The sequence below is a fragment of the Bombina bombina genome, chromosome 4 (assembly GCF_027579735.1).
Source record: "Bombina bombina isolate aBomBom1 chromosome 4, aBomBom1.pri, whole genome shotgun sequence".
NCBI classification, from domain to species: Eukaryota; Metazoa; Chordata; class Amphibia; order Anura; family Bombinatoridae; genus Bombina; species Bombina bombina.
Window position 1 is genome coordinate 1,088,930,331 of NC_069502.1, and position 20,525 is coordinate 1,088,950,855.

General features: G+C 36.3%; 1 protein-coding gene across 2 annotated transcripts in view; it reads left to right on the forward strand.

Moving 5' to 3' along the window:
- The window catches only part of PREPL (prolyl endopeptidase like), a 246,159-nt gene that overhangs the window by 146,184 nt on the left and 79,450 nt on the right, over nt 1-20,525 (forward strand). For both annotated transcript variants that reach the window (XM_053712270.1, XM_053712269.1), the window contains exons 7-9: nt 10,226-10,401; nt 10,552-10,768; nt 11,588-11,737. In XM_053712270.1, coding sequence (XP_053568245.1) covers nt 10,226-10,401; nt 10,552-10,768; nt 11,588-11,737 — 543 coding nt within the window. The remainder of the gene's footprint in view (nt 1-10,225; nt 10,402-10,551; nt 10,769-11,587; nt 11,738-20,525) is intronic.

Genomic DNA, 20,525 nt, shown 5'->3' on the forward strand with positions numbered 1-20,525 from the left:
GCACTTGTCCGGTTGCTCTCATATTACGAGTTGAAAGTAAACTGTTTTCGCTCGTGCGCAAACCCAATGAGTGTGACAATCCCAAAGTTTACATATGGCATGCACTATCACGTATTCCCCAAAGAAGTCAATGGCAAAAAAAAGGGGGGGGACACCTTACTCTCATGAAAAACCCAATCACATATTCTCATGTGTGCTAACCCGACATGAAAATATGAATATTTCACATTCAAATGTTCTTTACTTAACAGAATATGTTCTATTTATTCATAAATACATATTTCTACATATATCTGATGGTATTTTGGTACAATATATAGCTATACCTATATAGATATATGATTATATATAGGTATATATATATATACTGTGTGTATGTGTATATATATATATATGTATATGTATGTGTGTGTGTGTGTATATATATATATATATATATATATATATATATATATACACACACGCACGCACGCATACATCTTCAGACATGTATATGTATGTATGTCTGTTAAATCCATTTGCCTGCCTTTTTTTCTTATACCTGAGACCTCATATCTTTGAGCCCTTATAACGTTTGTGTAAAATATTTTTTTTAATAATTTGTATTAGATAGTGTTATTATGAGTGTAAGTGTACATTGTAATGTAGTTTTGATGTGTTTTGTGACACTTTTTTGTTTTGTGAAACCGTTAACCAGAGCACTAAGGATGCGGTAATCAATCTAGCGTAAATTGCGTTTACTTTCAACTTGTAATACAAGCGTGAAACGCGCGCAATAAATCCCTTATTGTTTGCGCTCCACTCTTAACCCCTTAATGACCAAGGACGTACGCCATACGTCCTCAGAAAAAATACAGTTAACGCCTGAGGACGTATGGCGTACGTCCTCGGTTTGGAAAAGCAGCTGGAAGCGATCCTGATCGCTTCCAGCTGCTTTCCGGTTATTGCAGGATGCCTCAATATCGAGGCATCCTGCAATAACAATTTGTACCCCTCCGGTGCAGAGAGAGCCACTCTGTGGCCTTCTCTACACCAGACATTGATGGCCGCATTCGTTGGTGGGTGGGAGCTGCAGTGAGAGGCGGGTGGGCGGCCATCGATGGGTTCTGAGACAAAGAGGGGGCGGGATCAGAGGTGGGACAGTCGGGAGCGCGCACGTACACGGGGGGCGGCGGACGGGCGCGTGCACAGGGAGGGAGCGCTTGGGAAACGCTACACTACAGAAATGATGTATAAGTATAAGTGGGAGGAAGGGGGGGGGAAGAAATGCCCCAAAAAAGTAATCTAAGGGATCTGGGAGGGGGTGGGGGTTGGTCTTGGGCTACACTACAGCTACACTACAGAAAAAAAATTAAATACAAAATAAAAAAGAGACTATATATTGTAAACTGGGTACTGGCAGGCAGCTGCCAGTACCCAAGATGGCTGCCAAGAAGGTAGAGGGGGAGGTTAGAGAGCTGTTTGAGGGGGGGGTTAGGGAGGTTGGGGGCTAAGGGGGGATCCTACACAGCAGCATATGTAAATATGCAAAGGGAAAAAAGAGAGAAAAAAAAGGATGCCTTTTATTTTAGTACTGGCAGACTTTCTGCCAGTACTTAAGATGGTGGGGACAATTGTGGGGTGGGGGAGGTAAGAGAGCTGTTTGGGAGGGATCAAGGGGGGTGCTGTGTCAGGTGGGAGGCTGATCTCTACACTAAAGCTAAAATTAACCCTACAAGCTACCTAATTAACCCCTTCACTGCTAGCCATAATACACGTGTGATGCGCAGCGGCATTTAGCGGCCTTCTAAATACCAAAAAGCAACGCCAAAGCCATATATGTCTGCTATTTCTGAACAAAGGGGATCCCAGAGAAGCATTTACAACAATTTGTGCCATAATTACACAAGCTGTTTGTAAATAATTTCAGTGAGAAACCTAAAATTTGGAAAAATTTAACTTTTTATTTTATCGCATTTGGCGGTGAAATGGTGGCATGAAATATACCAAAATGGGCCTAGATCAATACTTTGGGTTGTCTACTACATTACACTAAAGCTAAAATTACCCCAAAAAGCTCCCTACATGCTCCCTAATATTAACCCCTTCATTGCTGGGCATAATACACGTGTGGTGCGCAATGGCATTTTGCAGCCTTCTAATTACTAAAAAGCAACTCCAAAGCCGTATATATCTGCTGTTTCTGAACAAAGGGGATCCCAGAGAAAAATTTACAACCATTTATGCCATAATTGCACAAGCTGTTTGTAAATAATTTCAGTGAGAAACCTAGTTTGTAAAATAAATGTGAAAAAGTTAACTTTTTTTTTTATTTGATCGCATTTGGCGGTGTAATGGTGGCATGAAATATACCAAAATTGGCCTAGATCAATACTTTGGGAAGTCTTCTAAAAAAATATATATATACATGTCATGGGATATTCAGGGATTCCAGAAAGATATCAGTGTTCCAATGTAACTAGCGTTAATTTAAAAAAAAAAAAAGTGGTTTGGAAATAGCAAAGTGCTACTTGTATTTATGGCCTATAACGTGCAAAAAAAGCAAAGAACATGTAAACATTGGGTATTTCTAAACTCTGGACAAAATTTAGAAACTATTTAGCATGCGTGTTTTTTGGTGGTTGTAGATTTGTAACAGATTTTGGGGGTCAAAGTTAGAAAAGGTGTGGTTTTTTTCCATTTTTTCCTCATATTTTATAATTTTTTTTATAGTAAATTATAAGATATGATGAAAATAATGGTATCTTTATAAAGTCCATTTAATGGCGAGAAAAAACGGTATATAATATGTGTGGGTACAGTAAACGAGTAAGAGGAAAATTACAGCTAAACACAAACACCGCAAAAATGTAAAAATAGCCTTGGTCCCAAACGAACAGAAAATGGAAAAGTGCTGTGGTCATTAAGGGGTTAAAGGGAGACTGAACCCAAATTTTTTTTCTTTCATGATTCAGGTAGAGCATGCCATTTTAAGCAACTTTCTAATTTACTTCTATTATCAATTTTTCTTCGTTCTCTTGCTATCTTTATTTTAAAAGCAGGAATGTAAATCTTAGTAGCCAGTCCATTTTAGGTTCAGCACCATGGATAGCGCTTGCTTATTGGAGGATTACATTTACCCACCAATAAGCAAGCATAACCCAGGTTCTCAACCAAAAATGGGCCGGCTCTTATGCATCACATTCCTGCTTTGTGAATAAAGATAGCAAGAGAACGGAGAGAAATTGATAATAGGAGTAAACTAGAAAGTTGCTTAAAATTGCATGTTCTATCTGAATCATGAAAGAAAAAATTTGTGTTTATTGTCCCTTTAATGTGGTCCCTGTAGTTACAAGACATTTCTGTTGTCTTGAAATAGGTTAACAAATCAGACAATCCAAATAACACCTTTTTCTTTCATGTAATTGGCAAGAGTCCATGAGCTAGTGACGTATGGGATATACAATCCTACCAGGAGGGGCAAAGTTTCCCAAATCTCAAAATGCCTATAAATACATCCATCACCACACTCACAATAAAGTTTTACAAACTTTGCCTCCTATGGAGGTGGTGAAGTAAGTTTGTGCTTGATTTTTATGATAAGCACTTCTAAGAATTCTGAAGCCCAATTCCTCTCAGAGTACAGTGTTTGTCAGAGGTATGTGAAGAGAGTATCGCCTGTTTGATTTTATGGTTTTCCTTGCAGGAAATCTTTTCAAGGGTTCTCTGTTATTGGTCGTAGGGATTCATCTCCTACCTCCCTTTTCAGATCGACGATATACTCTTATATACCATTACCTCTGCTGATAGCTTTCAGTACTGGTTTGGCTATCTGCTATATGTGGATGGGTGTCTATCGGTAAGTATGTATCATTATTTTAAGGCACTCTCAACTATGGTTTGGCGCTTTATGTATTAATGTTAAGTTTTAAATATATGTATTTTACTTATATTTACCATGAGTCAGGTCTAGCAGTTTCATTATGGGAATCATGTTTAGGAAGTTTGTCTTACCTAGGGTATAGTCTTTTTTCAATTTGATTTTTTTTTCTTGGGAAAACTTGTGGACAAATTAGGCTTGTGATGGCGCAAAATGCTGTTATTTATTGCGTCATTCTTGGCGTGAGAATTTTTTGGGTGCGAATGTGCATCGGTCATGACGCAAGTTCGTCATTTCCTACGTCTTAGTTGACGCTAGGTTGTTTGGCACAAAATTGTGTTATGGTGCGAATTGCGTAATTTCCGGAAAATTTAGTTTTATTTTACCTCACTTCCTATATGCTCCTTGCCTTCTTTATGCTCAGAGGGCTATGCTATTTGCTTTTTTTTGCCAAATTTAGCACTTGCATTTTTTCCCATTCCTGAAACTGCTATATGTGGAAATGAGATATTTCTGTTTAATGTTATTTTTCTTTTTTACATTTTACAAGATGTCTCAATCTGATCCTGTCTCAGAAGCTGCTGTAGTAACCCTGCTGCATGAACACAGTTCTACCAAAGCTAAGTGTATCTGTTGTAAGATAGTAGAGATTATATCTCCAGCAGTAGTATGTAACAGTGGTCATGATAAGCTTTTGAATGCAGAGAAGGTTTCTATTAGTGCTAGTACAGTATCTGTTGTTCCTTCAACATCTAAAGTAAATGATATCCCTATTGATATGAAAAATTATATTGCTGATGCGATACAGAAGGCTATGGCTGCTATATCGCCTTCAAATATACGTAAAAGGTCTTTTAAAAATTCTCACAATACTGATGAAATTTGTAATGACCGACAACATACTGATAAATCCTCCTCTGATGAGGATCTCTCTGGTTCAGAGGATCCTACTTCAGACATTGACGCTGATAAATCATCTTATATTTTTAAGTTTGAGTATATTCGTTCTTTGTTAAAAGAAGTGTTAATAACTTTGGATATTGAGGAGTCTGGTCCTCTTGATAATAAATCCAGTAAACGTTTAAATTCTGTCTATAAACCTCCTGTGACTTCTCTTGAGGGTTTTTCCTGTTCCTGATGCCATTTGTGATGTGATTGCTAAGGAATGGTCTAAGCCTGGTACTTCTTTTGTTCCTTCTTCAAGGTTTAAAAAGTTGTATCCTTTGCCACTGGGCTAAATTAGAGTTTTGGGAAAGAATCCCTAAGGTTGATGGGGCTATTTCTACTCTTGCTAAGCGTACTACTATTCCTATGGAAGATAGTACCTCTTTTAAGGCTCCTTTAAATAGGATAATTGAATCATATCTAAGGAAAGCTTATTTGCATTATGGTTATATTTTCAGACCTGCTGATATTGCGGCTGCATCAACTTTTTGGTTGGATAGCTTAGCACAATGGGAAAAAGACTCTGATTTGCATAGCATTGTTCGTTTGCTTCAACATGCTAATCATTTTTATATGTGATGCTATTTTTGATATCATCAAGATAAATGTTAAATCTATGTTTTTAGCTATTTTAACTAGAAGAGCTTTATGGCTCAAATCATGAAATGCTGACATGGTATCTAAATCTAGGTTACTATCTCTTTCATTCCAGGGTAATAATTTGTTTGGTTCCCAGTTAGATTCAATTATTTCCACTATTACTGGGGGGAAGGGAGTTTTTTTGCCTCAAGATAAAAAACCTAAAGGCAAATCTAGAGCATCTAATCAGTTTCGTTCCTTTCGACTGAATAGAGAACAGAAAACAACTCCTTTCCCTAAGGACTCTGGCTCCAATTGGAAGCCTTCCTCGAGTTGGAATAAATCCAAGCCTTACAAGAAACCAAAGGTAGCCCCCAAGACTGCATGAAGGTGCAGCCCTCGATCCAGTTTTACTGGTGGGAGCAGATTGAAATTATTTCAAGACGTTTGGGCAGGTTCCATTCAGAATCATTGGATTCAGAATATTGTCTCCCAGGGGTATCGAATAGGTTTCAGAATAAGACCTCCTGTGAGAATAATTTTTCTCACTCACAAACAAATTTCTCAAACAAATCCTGTGAAAGCTCAGGCTTTTCTGAAATGTGTTTCAGATCTAGAGCTTTCAGGAGTGATTGTACCAGTTCCAATTCTGGAACAGGGTCTGGGTTTTTATTCAAATCTATTCATTGTCCCGAAGAAGGAAAATTCTTTCAGACCAGTTCTGGATCTGAAGTTTTTGAATCATTTTGTAAGAGTCCCAACTTTCAAGAGGGTGACTATAAGGACTATTCTGCCTTTTGTTCAGCAAGGTCATTACATGTCCTCAATAGACTTTCAGGATGCATATCTTCATATTCAGATTCATCCAGACCACTATCGGTTTCTGAGATTCTCTTTTCTAGACAAGCATTATCAGTTTGTTCCTCTTCCATTTGGCCTAGCAACAGCTCCAAGAATCTTTTCAAAGGCTCTCGGTGCCCATCTATCTGTAATCAGAGAGCAGGGTATTGTGGGGTTTCCTTATTTGGACGATATCTTGGTACTGGCTCAATCTTTTCATTTAGCAGAATCCCACACAAATCAACTTGTGTTGTTTCTTCGAAGACATGGTTGGAGGTTCAATTTACCAAAGAGTTCCTTGATTCCTCAGACAAGGGTCACCTTTTTAGGTTTCCAGATAGATTCAGTTTCCATGACTTTGTCTTTAACAGACAAGAGGCAAATGAAATTGGTTTCTGCCTGTCGAAACATTCAGTCTCGATCATTCCCTTCAGTGGCTATGTGCATGGAAGTTTTAGGTCTCGTGACTGCAGCATCGTACGCTTTCCCCTTTGCTCGTTTTCATATGAGACATCTGCAGCTTTGCATGCTGAATCAATGGTGCAGGGATTATACTCAAATATCACAGTTGATATACTTAAATCCCAACATTCAACTCTCTCTGTCTTGGTGGTTAGTCCATCATCAGATTATTCAAGGGGCCTCTTTTGTTTGTCCTGCCTGGACTGTGATTTCAACAGATACAAGTCTCATAGGTTGGGGAGCTGTCTGGGGGTCTCTGACAGCACAAGGAGTTTTTAATCCTCAAGAGGCGAGGTTATCAATCAATATTTTAGAACTCTGTGCTATTTTCAGGGCTCTTCAGGCTTGGCCACTATTAAAGAGAGAATTATTAATTTGTTTTCAGACAGACAATATCACAACTGTGGCATATGTCAATCATCAAGGGGGGACTCGCAGTCCTTTAGCCATGAAAGAAGTATCTTGGATACTTTCTTGGGTGGAATCCAACTCCTGTCTAATTTCTGCGATACATATTCCAGGTGTAGACAATTGGGAAGCGTATTATCTCAGTCATCAGTCTTTACTTCCAGGGGAGTGGTCTCTCCATCCAGATGTATTTTGTCAGATTGTACAGATGTGGGGTCTCCCCAAAATAGATCTGATGGCTTCCCATCTAAACAAGAAGCTTCCCAGGTACCTTTCCAGGTCCAGGGATCCTCAGGTGGAGATGGTGGATGCGTTAGCAGTTCCTTGGTTTTACCAACCTGCTTACATTTTTCCGCCTCTTGTTCTTCTTCCAAGGGTGATCTCCAAGCATGTGTTTCTGATAGCACCAGCATGGCCTCACAGGTTTTGGTATGCGGACCTTGTCCGGATGTCCAGTTGCCAACCTTGGCCACTTCCTTTAAGGCCAGACCTTCTGTCTCAAGGGCCGTTTTTCCATCAGGATTTCAAATTGCTAAACTTTAAGGTATGGATATTGAACGCTTAGTGCTTAGTCATAGAGGTTTCTCTGACTCAGTGATTAATACTATGCTACAGGCTCATAACTCTGTTTCAAGAAAGATTTATTATCGGGTTTAGAAAACCTATATTTCATGGTGTTTTTCTCATAAATTCTCTTGGCATTCTCTTAGAATTCCTAGAATTTTACAGTTTCTTCAGGATGGTTAGGATAAAGGTTTGTCTGCAAGTACTTTGAAGGGACAAATCTCTGCTTTTTCTGTTTTATTTCACAGAAAAATTGCTAATCTTCCTGATATTCACTGTTTTGTTCAGGCTTTAGTTTGTATCAAGCCTGTTATTAAATCAATCCCTCCTCCTTGAAATCTTAATTTGGTTTTGAAGGCTTTGCAGGTTCCTCCTTTTGAGCCTATGCCTTCTTTGGATATTAAACTACTTTCTTGCAAAGTGTTGTTCCTTTTGGCTATCTCTTCAGCTAGAAGAGTTTCTGAATTGTCTGCTCTCTCTTTGAGTCTCCTTTTCTGATTTTTCCATCAGGATAAGGCTGTTTTGCGGACTTTGTTTAAATTTCTTTCTAAGGTTTTGAATTCTAACAACATTAGTAGGGAAATTGTTGTTCCTTCCTTGTGTCCTAATCCCAAGAATAAACTTGAAATAACTCTACATTATTTAGATGTTGTAAGAGCTTTGAAATATTATGTCGAAGCTACTAAAGATTTCAGGAAGACTTCTAGTCTATTTGTTGTTTTCTGGTCCTATGAAAGGTCAGAAAGCCTCTGACATTTCTTTGGCATCTTGGTTAAAGCTTTTGATTCACATGGCTTATGTAGAGGCGGGACAGTCTCCGCCTCAGAGAATTTCAGCTCATTCTACTAGATCATTCACCACTTCTTGGGCTTTTAAGAATGAAGCTTCGGTTTATCAGATTTGCAAAGGAGCAACTTGGTCTTCATTGCATACTTTACCATTTTGATGTATTTGCTTCTTCTGAAGTAGTCTTTTATAGAAAAGTTTTTCAGGCAGCTGTCTCAGTTTGATTCTTCTGCTTATGATTTAAGTTTTTTTTTTTTTAACTTTATGTTAAATTTTTTAAGAAAGACTTATTTTTTTGTGGATTTAATTTTTTCAGCGGAAATAGCTGTTTTTTATTTTATCCCTCCCTTTCTAGTGATTCTTCTGTGGTCTCCCACATCTTGGGTGTTTCTATCCCATTCGTCACTAGCTCATAGACTCTTGCCAATTACATGAAAGAAAACATAATTTATGTGAGAACTTACCTGATAAATTAATTTCTTTCATATTGGCAAGAGTCCACGAGGCCCACCCTTTTTTATGGTGGTTATGCTTTTTGTATAAAAAGCACAATTTTATTTACAGTTCCTCTTTTTGTATGCTTTTTTACTCCTTATTTTATCACCCTACTACTTGGCTATTCATTAAACTGAATTGTGGGTGTGGTTAGGGGTGTATTTATAGGCATTTTGAGGTTTGGGAAACTGCCCCTCCTGGTAGGATTGTATATCCCATACGTCACTAGCTCATGGACTCTTGCCAATATGAAATAAATTAATTTATCAGGTAAGTTCTTACATAAATTATGTTTTTTCTGCATTTGTTTTTCAGTAGCCAAGGCTTGCATTGTCAGTTTGCTAATTAAGGTTGGACTGTTTTGTAGTTCCTTATCTCAACATCTAAGCTCAGGCAAATTAAGGACAGATATATTTAGCGTGGTTAGGTCTGTGAAGTCTGCTGTGTACACAATTTTCAGAGTTTAATTACCTGAAAGGGTGTCAAAATAAATAATAAAAGTATATTATTGAGTTGTTTTACCACATATAACTAAACATGTTCTATTACAAAATCAAGGTCCATTTAAGTCATGTTTTATTCAAGTTTCAGTTTAGAGAGATGGTATTCAAGTCTCAGTTTAGAGAAATGGGTTCTCTAAAATGTCAAGCTTCAACATATCGAGATAAGGTGTCTAATCAGATAAGACGTATAAGCAAAATGCGGAATTGGGAGACCACAATGGCAGGTAAAGGCAATATAGTCTTAAGATACCTTTTTTGGTGAGACAAGGGCAAAAATATAAGGATCAGTAATTTTAAGGTTAAAGTGTTCTAGTAAAAGTTATTACTGTCCTTCTGCGGCATACACACATATCCTGTAAGTATTCAAACACTCAGAAAGCTGGCAGTGGTGTGTATTATGTTTGTGAAGACTTAATTTGTGTCATACAAGCCACCAGTGACTCTCTGAGAAGGTGTTAATACTGGTGCACGGGCCCTCACAGGATATGTGCGTATGCCGCAGAAAACCAGTAATAGCTTTTACTAGAAGCATTTTTGCTAATGGAAGTATATTGAAAAAAATGCCTCTATTTCAAATTGAAATGCACCCACGTACATTTCAGTTTTGACCTTTCTATCGATTTAAAAGGATAAATTATTTAATCAATTTACAAAAATCTATGTCCAGAACAAAAAATGTTTTACAGATTATACATGGAAATATCAGAAACGTGGTATATGCAACACAAGGGTAATATGTTAAAATTCAGTTTGTTATGTCTTTGTAATGCTGTTTTATTTGCAGGATGGCACTATGGTACCAATTACAATTTTTTTTAAAGCATGTAAGGAAGAGCTGACTATGAATCCTCTTTTAATACATGTCTATGGTGCATATGGGATGGATCTAAACATGACTTTTAAAGCCGAGAAGAGAATGCTAATTGAAGATGGATGGATATTAGCATATTGCCATGTCCGGTAAAATATTTCAAAATATTTATTTGTCGTAAAATATATTGGGGGGTTTTCTAAAACAATTATTACTATTATTAGTATTCTAATGTTATTTATTTGTAAAATGCCATAAAATGATGTAGTACTGAATTTTAATTGGTTTATTTTTATTAGGGGTGGCGGTGAATTAGGCTGCAAATGGCATAGAGATGGAATTCTGGATAAGAAACGGAATGGTCTGGAGGATCTGCAGACTTGTGTTGTCCATCTGCATGAGTTGGGCTATTCTCAGCCTTGCTATACGTCCATTGAAGCTTCAAGTGCAGGAGGAGTACTTGCTGGGGCTCTGTGCAATTCAAAGCCTTATCTCTTTAAAGCTATGGTTCTGGAGGTACTAAAATAGTTTTAAAAGAATAACTTGGTTGTGTAACTTTATCAGTACTTTGAGTATGTCAGTGTCTCATTTAGCTCCAATGACTAGAGCTCTTGAATTTGAATTTAAAATATTAAGAGATTTACATAATAGTGGGCAATCTTACATTTTCTCACACTACAATATTCTTTCTCATCTATTGCTTATCTGGAAGTTTCTCAGAAATGGTATGTCCAAGAATAGATTTAATGGAAACAGATGATGAGAATTGCCAGATATCTAAGACCTGCCATTATTAGAAACCTTGTGCATAAGCATTTGAGCTTCTGATGATTCGTTTACTGTTCAGACATATTTCCTTTAATGTTCTGCTTTCTCAGGCGATTTACAGATAAAGCAGGAACCTAATCTAATAATCCCAGTCTGGTAAAGCAGAACCTGGTACCAAAATGTTGTTTACATTTTCACAAAGATCATTTAAGATGTTTGTACAGTCTTGATAAGACTTGTTTCTCTCCCTATTAGCCTTAATCTGGGTTATTTGGTACTAACCCACCAATGTAAATCATCTCATATCATACAAGACAAAGCATACGTCTTCATAGTTTTTCTCTCTCGTATAGCTGGTTGTAATAAAATAAGGGCTGTGGGATTTTGGGGTTAAATATAAGGGAAAGAAGAATTCCCAACGATATTTGGGAAAACTCAAATATCAAGTAAAATATGGAGAAAATAGACAATAAGTATAAATCCTATTACATTATTCTTAAATACTTTCTTATTCATTGCTGTATATGAAAACTTTAGTATCTAACAAAAATGCCTAATTATTTTTAGGCACCATTTCTGGATGTGTTGAATACAATGACGAAATCCTCATTGCCATTGACAACTGAAGAGTGGGAAGAGTGGGGGAATCCATTATCTGATAGCAAATACTATAAATATATTCAATCATACTGTCCTTATGAGAATATAAAGTCACAGGTAAGTGACAGAAGACCCACTGCATGTTAAGTATTTAAAGATTTTGATAATAATGTAATTTATTTTGTAAAGAGCAAACAAAAGTTTTATCAATCTTGAAAGTGCAGGATAGGCTAAAAAGTCCTGGCAAATGAGGTAATTTCACCTCGCACATCGGGGTATTACATAAACCCCGCCGGCAGTTCATAAAGTGCCGTAAGTCAGATACTAGCGATGTCCAGAAATGAGCGTAAATACAAATTTCTGGAGTCGCCAGTGACTTACGGCACTTTAGAAACTGCCGGCGCCTAAGAAAAGTAAAGAAAATAACAAATCTCCTGTAAAAGTCTAACACGCCTCCCAAAATTAAGCCCGACACGTAAAACCCCTATATCCGCAATCCCCCCTCTCATTACTAATATTAAATGTATTAACCCCTAGACCAACAACCCCCCACAAGGCAATATGCCTATTTAAACTATTAAGCCCTATATCAGCCATCAAACCCACACCGCAAGTAATAATTAAATTATTAACCCCTAAACCGCCATAGCCCACATAGCCTATTAAATGTATTAACCCCTAATCTGCCGCCGCCAACGTCACTGCTACTATAATAAAGTTAACCCCTAACCCTAACACCCCCCTAACTTAAATATTATTTAAATAAATCTAAATAAATTTACTATTATTAACTAAATTATTCCTATTTAAAACTAAATACTTACCTATAAAATAAACCCTAAGATAGCTACAATAGAATTAATAATTACATTGTAGCTATTTTAGGATTTATTTTTATTTTACAGGCAACTTTGTATTTATTTTAACTAGGTACAATAGTTATTAAATAGTTATTAACTATTTAATAGCTACCTAATTAAAATAAATACAAATTTACCTGTAAAATAAATCCTAACCTAATTTACAATTACACCTAACACTACACTATCATTAAATAAATTAAATTAACTACAATTACCTAAAATTAAATACAATTAAATAAAATAAACTAAAGTACAAAAAAACCCCACTAAATTACAGAAAATAAAAAAAATTACAAGAAGTTTAAACTAATTACAACTAATCTAAGCCCCCTAATAAAATAAAAAAGCCCCCCAAAATAATAAAATTCCCACCACCCGCACACCCAACCTTACTCTAAAACCCACCCAATCCCCCCTTAAAAAAAAACCTAACACTAACCCCTTTATGATCACCCTACCTTGAGCCGTCTTCACCCAGCCGGGCAGAAGTCTTCATCGAATCCGGGCAGAAGAGGTCCTCCAGACGGGCATTAAGGTAGGAAAATCCTATTGGCTGATGCAATCAGCCAATAGGATTGAGCTCGCATTCTATTGGCTCATTGGAACAGCCAATAGAATGTGAGCTCAATCCTATTGGCTGATTGGATCAGCCAATCGGATTGAACTTCAATCCTATTGGCTGATTGCATCAGCCAATAGGATTTTTCCTACCTTAATTCCAATTGGCTGATAGAATTCTATCAGCCAATCGGAATTTAAGGGACGCCATCTTGGATGATGTCATTTAAAGGAACCTTCATTCTTCAGTTGGACGCCGAACGAAGAGGATGCTCCGCGTCGGATGTCTTCAAGATGGAGCCGCTCCTCGTCGGATGGAAGAAGATAGAAGATGCCGCTTGGATGTAGACTTCTGCCCGTCTGGAGGACCTCTTCTGCCCGGATTCTAAGAAGACTTCTGCCCGGATCGGATAAAGACTTCTGCCCGGCTGGGTGAAGACGGCTCAAGGTAGGGTGATCTTCAAGGGGTTAGTGTTATTTTTTTTTTTTAAGGGGGTGGTGGGTTTTAATGTTGGGGGGGTTGTATATCTTTTTTTACAGGTAAAAGAGCTGATTACTTTGGGGCAATGCCCCGCAAAAAGCCCTTTTAAGGGCTATTTGTAATTTAGTATAGGGTAGGGAATTTTATTATTTTGGGGGGCTTTTTTATTTTATTAGGGTGCTTAGATTAGGTGTAATTAGTTTAAACTTCTTGTAATTTTTTTTTTATTTTCTGTAATTTAGTGTTTTGTTTTTTTTGTACTTTAGTTTATTTTATTCAATTGTATTTAATTTTAGGTAATTGTAGTTAATTAATTTAATTTATTTAATGATGGTGTAGTGTTAGGTGTAATTGTAACTTAGGTTAGGATTTATTTTACAGGTAAATTTGTATTTATTTTAACTAGATAGCTATTAAATAGTTAATAACTATTTAATAACTATTGTACCTAGTTAAAATAAATACAAAGTTGCCTGTAAAATAAAAAATAAATCCTAAAATAGCTACAATGTAATTATTAATTATATTGTAGCTATCTTAGGGTTTATTTTATAGGTAAGTATTTAGTTTTAAATTGGAATAATTTAGTTAATAATAGTAAATGTATTTAGATTTATTTAAATAATATTTAAGTTAGGGGGGTGTTAGGGTTAGGGTTAGACTTAGGTTTAGGGGTTAATAACTTTATTATAGTGGCGGTGACGGCAGATTAGGGGTTAATACATTTAATAGACTATGTGGGCTATGGCGGTTTAGGGGTTAATAATTTAGTTATTACTTGCGGTGTGGGTTTGATGGCGGATATAGGGGTTAATAGACTTTATTAGTTATTGCGGTGGGGGATTGCGGTTGACAGGTAGATAGACATTGCGCATACTTTAGGTGTTAGTTTATTTTTGCAGGCATTTTCGGGAGTTACGGTGCTCTCATACTCAGCGCAAGGCCTGCTACGGCTGCCTTTCATGGCGAGGTAAAAATGGAGTAAAATGTCTCCATTTTCGCCACGTAAGACCTTGCGCTGGATATTGGATACCGATTTACAACGCGGTCCCATGTTAGCCTATGGGAGTAATAATTGCGAGCTTAGGGTGAAATATACTCGCGTAACTTGTATGCTACACCGTATATGTAATACCAAAATCGCGTAAAATCTGGCGTCAACGGCTTTTGCGGGCGACGCTGCATATGTAATGGAGGCCTAAAAGTGCCATATTTTCCTAAAACATTTTGTTTGAATGTGCCATCATTAATAAATATGCTCCTGGATTCAATTTAATAAAAAAAATAGTATTTGTTATTTATTTTCCCTGCAATATACCGCTTACAATTTTTGCAGTTGCATGCTCCTAAGTTGCTGCACAATTCTGCATATAGCCTGAGCCTGCTACATATTACAGGATGTTTGTGTAGAACGGTGCATATACACATTCACATAACAGCATTTCACAGAAATTTGCAGAATAATGTCCTTTTTACAAATTATTCACAGCAACACAGTCCTGTAACACACCAGCCCTCCTGGCTGAGTAACAGTCTAATGGGCCTAAGTTAGGCTTCCTTTTAAATTCTAAGAGTTGCAATTATGAGGCACATGTGTGATTAACAAGCTGGTTAATCAAAACCTCGTCTGGACAGCTTCATAGCTGTTGGAGTACTGGCCCACCCTTCTCTCCAAATACTTCACCCCAGGGACCCAGAACACATTTTACAATTTACCCAAATCAACCATACAATACTTCCCTGGGCTTTTTAACAGACATGAGGAATGCTATTTAAAAGGCTTGGTCTTAAATACCTCCAATTTTGTGCATATATAAACAATGACTTAATGTCCCTTTAAACAGTTATTGTATTGTTTCTATTCTGAACAAAATCTACTTTTTTATGTTTGTGGAGGTGTGTCCCTGTCCCCCAATCGAGCTGTGGAAGTTGTCTTACTCAGCCAGTTGTGGAAACAGTTGTGCACTAACATGCCCTTCCTCATATTTTCAGTATCAATTAAGAGCTATAACGTAGCCTTTTCTTGCAAAAGTATTTTAACATTTAATTGCTGTTTGTTATAGTCATGATAGAGCATTTTCTAGTTTAATAACCCTTTATAGGTCATTTTATCCTGACTCCTGATTGATTTATAAATCGTTATTTAATTTCTTTAATATTTTACTGGCATTATATTTTTGGGGATTGTCGCATTTTTGCATGGCTTTAATTATCTTATCTTTTGTCTTCTGCGTGCAAATCTCATTATTCTTAAATATAACACAGAACTGTTATGTCTCACTCTAATATTTATATTATTGTACATTCTATTCTCAAATATTCCAAAATTTGTTTTATTCTTTCACTAAAAAGTTAAAAAATAAATTTCTTGTTTCTGTAACAAATTATTATTATGGCTTCACATTTCATAAGAAAATTAATCTAGGGTTTAATGTATATTTGTCAGATTTTCTGAATTTCTAAAAATCAGGTATTCCAAGAATAAGCTACAATAATCCCCATACATTTACAGTAGGTAATATCTTGGATGTTTGTACTAGTTTATGCCTTTGCTTCTAGTTTTTATTCCTTGAATGATTCTAAAGATCAAGAGGGACAAGTAGGAAGTGGTACTGCTTCTTCTGCTTGGCCCAAATGTACTTGGTTCATCAGTCCTCCTGGCATGACTGAATTAATGTTACCTCCAGTCTTTTTGTTTTTTTAACCAATACCTGAAAGTGCTTGTACTGACAGTTTGGTTTCTTGATTCAAATGGGTAAAGGGTTTTGAGAAGGGGTTTCTGCATCCCTGTTGGCTTGGAATTCTATATCCACCTGCATACTACTGAGATAAATGACTCATTTGAAATAATTTGAAATGGGGGCATCTCCTTCAAGGGGGAACAGGGGCCCGCATATAGAGGCTGTATTAAAGCTCCTAGTAAAAATGCACTTCTGTCTCTGTAAGAGCCTCCCCACATAGATACCGTATCGACAACGACTCTACTCACTCATCCAGGTCCATCTATGGAGGCATGCACAAACTTCCTGCTTCTGTAACCAAAGCCACAGCTTGCCTCAATCTTAACCAAGGGGCAGGGTTATCATAAGACTCCACTATAGTAACAATGTAGCCAATGTGTTACAGTCCCAAACGCATATGAATACAAGGTAAGCTAACGGGCTTAGGAGGAGACCCCTTGCTCCAACATATGCACCATGAAAAAAACTAAAAAGTGTTTGGAAGCTCTAAAAAAATAGAACATTTATTTTGTCTTCTTAAAACAATGCGCATCACAGTAACAACAGCGGATGTGCTGAATAGATCTTATGCGTTTCGGCTATTGGCCGTAATCATAGATCCACAACTTTAAAAAAGCCACTGGTGACATCCGTTATTTTATCCTCTTAGAGTCGGTTGCAGGATTACATTTTAGTAGATACTAGACATCTGCAGAGAAACTTTTGTTTCAGACTAATCATTCATTAAAAATGAAATGCCCTGCAACCACAAACTCCTAAACCTTAAAAGAAAAGAGGGGGAGACCAATGTCACTACACTTTCACTTAAGGCTAAGCTCAGGATCTCGTTACTGTAGCTACTTCTGGGATAATTTCCAGATGTAATAGTATATAATACTGGAGTCTGCGGTGCTGTGTACTTAGTTGCAACTTGGAAGACTGAGCGTGGTTAAATTAATAACCACTAGGAGTTGTACACGAATAGCACTCGTGAGCTTTGTGAATGAACTGGAATTAACCACGTATTACAAAAAGATTAATCAGTGATTGAAATTATAACTTTCTCAAGGTATACAAAAACTACACTAAATTAAAACTTAACATTTATTGATTAAACAGTGCTAAAATTAGCGGAAAACTACACATAGTTAAAAACACTAGCTCGAAATAGAAACTATGTTTTATTCAACAAAGGAGAGTATTTGGGTAGTTAATCTGGGGTCATTAGTAGGTGATGTCTACAACACTGACTTATTGAGTATATTGTCAGTATTGAATAGTCTGCAGAGTCAGTATGTAGAATGTGGGTATGGATAATACCAGGTGTCTTAAAGAACTGTTGTTGTGCGTGGGTCTATTGGATTGACTGTTAATAGCAATATCAAAGTCCTTGGAATCTACTAATAGTGGGTGGTCTTCAGTGATTAATCCCTATACACCCTAACTTTAGTTATGGCTGTTGAACAATAAGAAATGTGTATCTAATAGTCGAGAGGGTGGTATTCAGTATCTAAATTATTTGGTTGGAATACGTTGTAATGTTATTTTATGTTGTTTCTCCTTTTGTATGTGTCACACTTTCTCTTATTGGAGTATTACCCAGATTCCAAATAGATTATGTTACACGTTGTTCTTGTTTTTAATTTTGGAATTTAAAAATTTACTGTATTTGAGATGGACACATACAAGTTTTTTTATATATTATACCGTGGTTTATTATTGTACTCCAAAGATTAGATTTGACAATAAAGTTTTTCTCCCTTTAGCTAATTCATTTGATTCACAGAATTCAGCCACTAAAGGCAAGATCACGCTTAATGTACGTTTCTTTTTAATATGTATTTCATCCGAGGTAAACAAATATATATACTTAATGTTAGGCAGGGAGATGTTTATGGTTTCTACCTTGTTCTCTAATATATATGTATTTAGAATAATATGGTAAATTTCATTGTAGGTAACACACTCTAATTTCTGGCCCAGTAAGGTGCTGCTACATGATATTGCTTGAGGTGCGTGTCTTTTACCAAGCAAGACTTTTTTTCAACTTGTGTCAATCTTTATCTAGTTGAAATACATAGATAGAATATTACACTTTTCTGTTTATATTGTGCTATATTTTAGCAGACGTGTTCAAATTCTTTGTGACACTCGATGGATCCTTATAATTATCTATCCCCTCTTAGTTAAATTTACAGAGTATTTTTTGTAAAAATAAGACTGTCTAGGTTTGACTACCCACATATATGTTTTTGTTTGACCCCGTTATGTTTGTGGCATGTAATTATAGACTCGGTTTTTGTGTTCACTTGTCCGGTAACGTCCGGTATTTATATGGTTTTTGTTTGGCGCTTTGCTGTTAAACTTAAGTCTCCGTTAGTGCCTGTCAGCATCCCAGTAACGGTTAAATATTTAGACAGCAGTGCCTGTATTGTTAGCCTGTCCGGTATGGCTATTGAGTCAGGATTCAGCGCTCGTATTATTATATCATTTAATACCGGTGTAACAGTCTGATTTGCCGGTGATAGTAAGGTACTATAGAGCTCCTGAAACAGTCATACCTGTGACTCGGCTAATGTTATTTTGTAAAAATGAAGTGGCTTTTTGTTGTTGGTTAGATTGCCGGGGTGGCAATATGGTTCCCCAGCAGTAATTGCAAATTGGGTAGCAGCCACTCTCTGAAAAAGCCGGTCTAATTATATGAGTTCTGGTTCTCCTTTTAATACATATAGTAACGGCTATATCCTAATAGATAGCCTTTATGGTTTTTAACATAGCACTAATCGAAACTAGCAACTAAAACACAGGAGCTCGCTAAGACTCCTCACCATTTCCCTGAATCCCTAACATGTTTCGCCGTAAACTCCGGCTTTTTCAAAGGGTTATCGCGAGTGCACTGTTTGTCTGCGATTTTTAAACCCTGTAGGTAATTTATTCCATCCAATGGGAAGCAGAATCCCCCGTGCGTGCTGTTTGACGTGGTCTGCATGTATTCTGGGTATTGTAGTTTTATGCGTTCAGCGATAATTTTTCTTTCTCCATTCTTTCTTATTTTTTAGCTGAATTTCGGAGACATTTGTAGGTATATTTCTTATATGTTTATCCTCTAGCTGTGACTTAGTGATTATTTAATTGTTATGTATTAAAGCCACATAATGATCAAAGTATCTTAAGTTCTCTTATCTATTAATCTCATATAGATGATCTAGTGATTCTAATAGCATTTTCTTGTTTCTATATCCTGGAAGTCGATTCATATTGGAATCTGCTACTCTTAAATATTATATTTTTGCTTAAGTAGTTTGCGATAGCTAATTCTAGCTTTTGTTAAAACATTCTTCAGACATGAAGTGGAGTCATTTTGAGATTGTTTTTGGTATCATTATTACTTAGTGTTTGAAAAAATTCAAAGAAAAAACTTGTAGTGCCTGTGAAAAGTGTTTGCTACTGTAATTTAACCCTTATAATCATGTTGATAGACAAGCAGTGTCTTTTAAATATGTGAATACCATCTTATATCTTATAAGTCCATGTGGGATTATTGTGCAGGAATTTACACTGTGTGATTTCTCTTTAGAATTAATAATGTGAGTGATGTCATTATTTTAAGTCTTTTATTGTGCCCAGTGACTACAATAAATGTTTGTGAAGTATTATTTTACTCGTGATTGCTGTGTGTGTGAAGAAATTACCCTAATAGTGAACATTTAAGGTGACTTTAAAAAAAGAAGAGCTGTACATCCTTAGGTGACGTGAAATGTGAATGTTTTTAAATAAAAAGTAAAAAATAATTATTCTTTTAAAATAAAATTGTGTATTATTATAATGACCCTATTTTGTAATATGCATAAGGGCTTCTCACTTTGACGGTGATCTCCATGTCTGGGAGCATTGTTATTCTTCTTGATTGGCAAGATTACTAGAAGAATAGTTTTTAGTTATAGCTTTCCTTAGCATTCAACTTGTTAAATATATAGATATCACCTGCATCTATACAAGTTAAAGATAGAAGGATATGAATATTGGTTTAACCTTTTGTTTAATGATCTTAGTTTTGTCTTAAATCTTGTACTTAATTCTTAAGACATTAACGTAAGATTTTTTGTATAACTTTGGTGAACTGTCTGTATCTTTCCAAATTTTTTTGGATTTTTATTATTTCTTAAAGAAAAGAGCTATAATTGTTTTGTTCATTTAGACCATAAGGTTGAACACTATTTAGTAAAAATATCCACTTTGTTTCTGCTTGTAGTAATTTGGTTTCCAGATCGCCTCCCCTAATG